This window comes from Pteropus alecto, unplaced genomic scaffold (genome assembly GCF_000325575.1).
Source record: "Pteropus alecto unplaced genomic scaffold, ASM32557v1 scaffold195, whole genome shotgun sequence".
Lineage (NCBI taxonomy): Eukaryota > Metazoa > Chordata > Mammalia > Chiroptera > Pteropodidae > Pteropus > Pteropus alecto.
In genome coordinates this window covers 9,037,449-9,044,675 of record NW_006438073.1, presented here as the reverse complement: position 1 = coordinate 9,044,675, position 7,227 = coordinate 9,037,449, and the positions used below count along the sequence as shown (strand labels likewise).

The 7,227-nt window shown below is 63.2% G+C and overlaps 1 protein-coding gene across 2 annotated transcripts in view; it reads left to right on the top strand.

Moving 5' to 3' along the window:
- Positions 1–7,227, top strand: part of RPS6KA2 (ribosomal protein S6 kinase A2) — a 102,765-nt gene that overhangs the window by 81,602 nt on the left and 13,936 nt on the right. For both annotated transcript variants that reach the window (XM_006915044.3, XM_015591910.2), the window contains exons 13-14: positions 339–469; positions 1,345–1,470. In XM_006915044.3, the coding sequence (XP_006915106.1) occupies positions 339–469; positions 1,345–1,470 (257 nt within the window). The remainder of the gene's footprint in view (positions 1–338; positions 470–1,344; positions 1,471–7,227) is intronic.

The following is a 7,227-nucleotide window of genomic DNA, read 5'->3' as shown; positions in this document are numbered from 1 at the left end:
AGTGGCGGGGGCGCAGGCTCGTGGTGAAGAGGACGCATAAGTGATGCCAGCGAGGTTCCGGGAGCTCTCGTTCTGGGCGCTCTCGCCGCATAGAAACCCAGCCACTGGCACTGGCCCAAATACAGTGCAGCTTCCTGCGGTTCTGCGTTCCTAGACCTGCGTGGGATCTCCTCCAGCACACGCACCTCACACACCTCACACACCTCACCACACACACACACCTGTACACCACACACTGCGCATGTGCACACACCACCACACCACGCACACCGCACACCTGGTGGGGCCGCACCCCCCGGCTCCCCCCGAAAGACTGACGTCGCCCTTGTTACCTGCAGACTCGCCTGGCGTCCCCCCCAGCGCCAACGCTCATCACCTGTTCCGAGGATTCAGTTTTGTGGCCTCCAGCCTGGCCCAGGAGGCCTCGCAGCAGGAGGCGCCCAGCGCCCCCGTCCACCCCGTCGTGCAGGTACCTGCTGTGCCGGCCCCGTCACCCCAGCCCCGGTGTCACGTGCCTGCTCCTCTGGCCCCCGGGGTGCGGGGTGGCCCTCCCCCTCCTCACACTCATCCCAGAGAAGGGGTGATCCCTGGCAAAGGTCCGAGGCGGGCTGTGGCCGGGCCACGGCTGTCACACGCGGCGTCTTTGCTGTGTGTCAAGTCAGTGCCACTTCCCTGTCGTGAAATGTTCCGTTAGGAGGGCAGTGAAGGGCACGTTTTTATAAGTTTTCCAGCTTATGTATATACAAGCAGACATAGAGAACTCTAAGAAGTTACGATAAATTTTATTTAAAAGCCGAGGCAAGGTAAATTGGCTGGCTTTGGTTTTGCGTATTTCTGTCCCCAAGGCCTTTTGGAAAAACACAGCGTGTCTAAAGCTGACATCTGCTGTGATGGTGTATGCTATTCTCAGTGGCTTTCTGTCTGCACTCTGAGCAGGTAGGGTGGAGGGTGGTGTACTCGGGCAGAAGCAGGCTGTGATCGGGACATCATGGGGTCACATTTCCAATCAGATGTTGACATCCAGGGACGTGCTCTGGACACAAGGCTCAGAGCTACAGGCCCTGGACTTACAGGCCCCGCCCCTTTACTTCCAGATTCTGCTGTCACGTTTGGGGGACACGTGACCGGTCAGCCCACACAGTGCCCGGGGTGTCCAGAGACTGTCAGGGCCCGAGCAGTCTGGGGCGCTGGTTAGATCGGGAGCCATCCCCACGAGCTCTGGGACCTTTATCAGGGGACCCCATCTGCTCCCGGCCTCGGTGTCCCCAGTGGCGCGTCGGCGCCCACACCGTGTGCGCATGCGCCTGAGAGCGCTGACCCGCCCCCCGCCCCGTCTGCCCGCAGCAGCTCCACGGCAACAACGTCCACTTCACCGACGGCTACGAGGTCAAGGAGGACCTCGGCGTGGGCTCCTACTCCGTGTGCAAGCGCTGCGTGCACAAAGCCACCGACGCGGAGTACGCGGTGAAGGTAAGGGGGCGCGCCCTGGGCGCCCCAACCCCCCTGACCCCGGCGGGCGCCCTGAGCCGCTTCCCAGGCTGGGACGTGGCGGAGGCCAGGGTGCTTGGATGTTAGGTCGCCGCCTTCAGCAGCCGAGGTAAGGCACACTGGGCGGTGGCTTTGGCTACTCCGTATTTTGGAAATTGGAGTTGGGGACAGCCACAGCAGTTGGCGGAGGGAGGGAAGGAGGGGGAGATTCAGTCACCAAAAATCAAACCAGGGAGAAGCACACGAAAGCCCAGCCTGGACGCATCTGCGAACACTCAGGCAGAGAGCTGGGAGTTTTGCTGTCACCCAGAAAGTGAGCGGTGAGGGCACCCTGTAACCAGCCTGTGGCGCTCTGCTCGGTCACTGCTGCTGGGTGCTCTGCTCGGTCACTGCTGCTGGTTGCTCTGCTCGGTCACTGCTGCTGGGTGCTCTGCTCGGTCACTGCAGCTGGGCGCCCTGCTCGGTCACTGCGGCTGGGTTGCGTGTTCAATCTGGCATGCGGAGTGTCAGTTTCTTGAGTTTTCTGTTTGGCACACTGTAGACCGCAGCTCAGGTCTCCCGCTGATGTCACAGTCTGATTTATGGAGGAGGCGGAGGTGTTATGCTCTCTGCACAAGACGCTGTAACTTCGCCAGCTCCCCACTCAGCTGAGCCAGGGGCTCTGGGTGCCGCGGTGACCAGACCCGTGCTGGCCTATCCCAGACAAGGCTGCAGCACATGGCCCTGCGCTGTCTTCGAGGTCATGTGGGCAGCGGTGGGAGCTGGCCAGCAGGGGGCAGTGTACGGGGAGCGATTCCCTTCACGATCCTCCTACACTCAGAATGTTCTGCTCCACGTGGTGACTGGTGGGACACCCCCCCGCCACCCCGGCCTAGTGCACCCACGGCCCTGCCGTGCGCGGAAGCGGGTTTGCGGGATGGCACGCGTGGCCATCAGGCACGAGGACAGTGCCTCGCCCTGTCAGAAAAGGCACCAGGCAAAGACGCTCTGGCCGCTCGATTTAGTTTGGGGCAGGAATTTACGGCTTTTTGACAGATTTATCTTGAATTCCTCAGACAAGAAAGCCTGTACTAAACAGAGGAACAGCTAGTCTGTGAGTTCTGCGGATGGGATGCCCGTGTCTGGAGCACCAGGGGGACCTCAACAGGGGGAAATTCACAGATTTTAATTAAAATTCCCCGGGAGTACAGGGTGGACAGTGCAGCGAGGGTGGCCCCGCCACAGGCCTCCGAGTGAGGAAAAGCAGCTGGTGTCACGAAGCGCTCCCCCCCTCCCCCCGCAGCCCGGGCACGCAGCGATGCCCCTGTGGGCTCTGGGCTGTCGCGCGGGGGAGCTTGGGAGGATGCCCAGCCTGTGCCCGACCAGGCACCGTCCGTGTTCAGGCGGGAGGAGGGGGGTCGGCCTGCCTTCTGCCTCAGGCGAGACAATGTCATTTACACTCTGCAACGCTTCACAGCACACAGGGGCTTCTTGGGGTTTTCTCTGCATAGGTCATTTCCCACAAAATTTCCTCAGTTTATCGGGTGACCAGCCACAATCGCTGTGTCCAGTGAGTGCAAAGAAACGGGCTATTGTTCAGCCAGCTCGGTGACCACGATGCCCCACTGGAGGACAGCCGGCTACTGTGAGCCTGGTCAGCCGCCGTTGGCGCCTCTGAAAATAAGTCCCTTTGACAAAGGTGCCGGAATGTCCCCCGAGTGTTCCCATGCCCAGCGCTCATAAAGACACCATCCGAATCCAGCTTCGTTCAATGGCTCATAACTGTCCCCAAAGACCTCTGTGATGGGAGTTGCTGGGGGATGCTGGCGACAGTCCTCTCGGGCACGACAGCAGGCGCTGCGGCCACAGCCGACGGTGCAGGGAAGAGCCGGCCGTCCTTTCTCTCTGACAAGCCTCGAAGTTCCCTGGACGGCCGAGCCGGCGGACCTGACAGCCGTCCCTCATCCTCTGAGGAACACGGGTCGTGATGTAGCGTCGGGAAGATGCTTAAATGAACCAAGCTCAGGAAGGAGCCGCGGCCTCCCCGCGTGACCCACAGCCGTCTGACAGAGCGTTTAGGCCGCTGCGTGGAATGGCCACGGTCAGCTCATCGATCTCAGGTGACACCTTGTCTGGGCTCCCGTCAGGCAGGAGCCGGCAGGGGCTCGTGGCAGAGTCCAGTGTGCCCCAGAACCGCTGTCACGCACTCCACGTTCAGTTCCGTCTCCGGCGTGTTCCAGGCCAGAGGCAGTGAAACCGTTTCTGGCTCTTTCTGTCACAGCCGACTGCTCGTGAGTAGCAGTGTCTCCTCCTGATAGAGAAACAGAAGAATTAAGTGCGCGCTCTCTGTCAGGCGGGAGGCCGCATGCGGCGCTCACCCGCTTGGCCTGTCAGCTGGGTCTCAGGCTCGGTCACTAGACTCTGGCACTCTCTCTCTCCGCGGCCACCTGAGCAGCTTCAAACCCAGGATCCGAATCCTCGGTGGAAGCGGAGTGTTTCGCTTGGAGCAGCAGCCCAGCCGGAGCCGGCCAGGGCTGGCCAGGGCCTCCCCGTCCAGCTACGTGGGTGGCTCAGCCGTCCCCACCGAGTAATGAGCAGAAGAGAGGACATCCGGTCTTGACCACACAGCAGGACTGTGGCCAGAATACGTGGCATTCGCCTAGGGCGGTCATGATCGGTGGGGTGACTTCGCACCCCCTGGGGACACTGGCAGTGTCTGGAGACGTTCTGGTCACAAGCAGGGTGGGCATGCTGTTTGTGTCTGGTGGACAGAGGCTGGGGACACTGCTCACCACTGCCCAGGCAGCCACGCCCACTGCCCCAGGAGGCGCTGTCCAGCCCCAGTGTCAGTCAAGCTGAGGTTGAGCGCCTGGGGGCGGGGTCAGCTCACCGGATGAATCCCAGCCGGCTGGTGTTTGGGAGACAGTGACGGGCGGGCGGGGTTCCCTGGGCAGGGTTCCCCTCTCTGTTAAGCGTCTGCTTGCTTTCCAGTGGCAGGACGACCCCTCACCAAGATGTGAGCGCTTCCCACGCTGTGCGCAGGGGCAGGGCGGCCCCTCGCTGTGACCGTGTGAGCGGGGGGGACTGGGGGAGGCCAGCTCGCAGCTCCACGAAGGTCAGGCCAGCAGCCTCGGCCGGCGTGGGATCCAGCGGCTCTCGCCAGCTGGTCCCGGAACACAGGAAGCCCTGCCAGGCTGCCCGGCTTGCCCGCCTCATGCCCAGAACATCCCCTGAGACCTGGGTGCCACCTCGTGTCCACGGGTCCCTGTTCCCGTCAGGCCTCCCCGCACCCGGTGACTCCTGTGCCGTCACGTGTCCTCGGCCCGCGGTACCTCCCTTCACGGCCCCTGTTCGTAGGCTTGGCTTCGGTCCCCACGCCCCGTCACAGTGCTTGGTGGGGTCAAGGACAGGAGTTACTTAAATGAGGGAAATGTCATTTGGGAGCAGTCGCTGTGCCCCTCTCTGTGCTCCCCGAGGGGGCACGTGTCGCCGCCGACACCCCTGCCCCCGTGCCCCGTCGCCACCATTTCCTACGGCAGGCTCGGGGCAGGAGCACTCACGGTGCTCCAGCCGCTGGGAAGTTATCGAGCACGGACCAGAGGCCGTAGCCAAAGGCGCCGTGACTGCGTGAGCCCTACTGTCGTGGCTTCCCTGGTGGCCCATCTTATCTTCAGACCTACTGACGCAGACAGCTCCGCACCCAGAGTTCCACCTGAGGTCTCTCCGTCCACGCAGGGGTCGGGCCGTCCTGGAGGGGAGAAGCTCGGTCACGGCCACAGCTTCTCAGGAGCCTCGTACGTGATTACAATGCCTTCGTTTGTCTTAGCAATAGAATCGCACTTTTGAAAAGACTGAGACCCTTACGATGGCGCCGTCTCTCGACGCTAGCGATGGAGTGTGGCCGACTCACGCACAGCCGAGGCTGGCCAGCCCCTCCCAAGAACGCGCCCTGATTTGTGTTCACGACGGGTCGTTTTCTGTACCAGCTGGTCCCAGCGTTTCTGTGCCCATTGTCACACTGCGCGTGTAATTTGTCACCCGAGGAAGCAGCAGAGTTCAGACATGCTCGACACGAGCAGAGTTTATTTTTGGAAGGAAAACTGGTGTGGAAGTTTTAATTTCCCGACACGAGCAGAGTTTATTTTTGGAAGGAAAACTGATTGGTGGGGAAGTTTTAATTTCTTCCGGCAGGAAACTTGGACTTCTTTCTCGGTGTCATTTGTTTGAATTAATTATGCGGGGAAGGCGTCTGTTGAGTCCGGCAGGGCATTACTCGCTCCGCTGCTCTCGCTTCAAACGTGATGCGGAGCCTCTGGCACGTCGCGGTCGGCGGACGCAGCTGCCGGGGCGGGTGCTGTGCGTGCGGTGTGAGCTCAGCCGGTCTCGCTCGGTTCCCGCCTGGGCGCCCCTCTCCCCAGGCGTCCTGGCCCCGAGGGAATGCCGTGCTGGGGGGAGGTGATGGGGAAGAGTGAGGTGCTCAAACGCAGGCCCTGGAGGACGAGGGACAGGCGCGTTGGGGCTGGAGGCCCATCGGGCCCCGGGAATGAAAACGTGCCTGGCGTGGCCCCCCACGTGTCCCCTGCTGAGGCCAGTCACTGCCGCCGGCTGCTGTCGTCAAGGCCACGCCCACGTCACGTTACCTGCTCCGCAAGCAGCCTGGACCAGGCAGGCTGGAATCCCAGTGGGCTGGGCACCTGCCTCTGAAGAGTGACCTGCCCTGCGGCCAGGTGAGAATGAGGGGCTGTCGCCCGGCTCCTCGGTGGCCTAGCTCCGCTGCGTCGGGAGGATTGGAACAGTGAGGCTCGAAGGAAGGCGCTGGTCCAGCAGGGCTCGCCTGACCTGGAAGCAGACCAGCACCGCGACCCCAAGAACCTGACCCCGCAGAGACGAAGCCCCTTCCTGTCCGGACAGTGCGCTCCAGACCCCGTGTGGGCGCCGCAGTCCCCAGCACAGCCTGCGGTCAAGAGACGGTCACAGCCCAGAAAGGGCGGAGTCCGTCCCAGCCACGTGGTCCTCGCCGTGCAGCCCGGTGGCTCAGGGGACCCCTTCCCCGCGAGCGCGCCCCAGAGACGCGGGTCCCCTCGCGAGCGCTGTGCCGTTGGCCTGTGTCACTAGAAGTCCCGCCAGCCCGGCCGGAGTGCAGTGGGGTCAGACGCAGCGTCAGGAGGGAGCCTGACGCTCTTGTTCGGCCGCGTGACAGTGTCACAGGGCTCACAGTCCTGGCCCCTGTGTCCCCGGCGCTCGGCAGCGGGCTGCAGACCGAGCTGGGGAGAGGAGCTGGCCCGGCGGGGTCGCGCATAGCCGTGGGGGAGACGGGGCGCAGTGCCGACCGCGGGCGAGCACCGCCCAGGCGTGGGTTCGTGTAAAGTAGACGTTGGTGTCACGCGCAGCTCCACGGGGGGGCCCCGGCGGCGGCCGTGCGTTCTCCGAGCAGCGAGCGTTTTTAAAGTGTGTGGGACCAAGGTGGAGAGAACACCCCGCCTGCTCCGTCCCGCAGACGCGGGAGTGAGGGCGCCCGCCAGCCATCCGCAGCGCGTTAGCGTCGTCTGCCAGCTGGTGGCTCCCTGCTGCGCGGTGACTTATTCATGCCACCCGTCGCTGGAAGCCATGCGCTTGCGTGGGGTGGAGACTCACATCTGTGGTCTGGCGCCGGACACCGAAGTCGGGAGGGGGAGGGGGTGGAAGGAGCAGAGGGAGGTGCGTGCGTAGCCACCGCGTGCCTCGCCGTGTGCTGGGTGGCGTCTGCTGCCGGCGGGCACA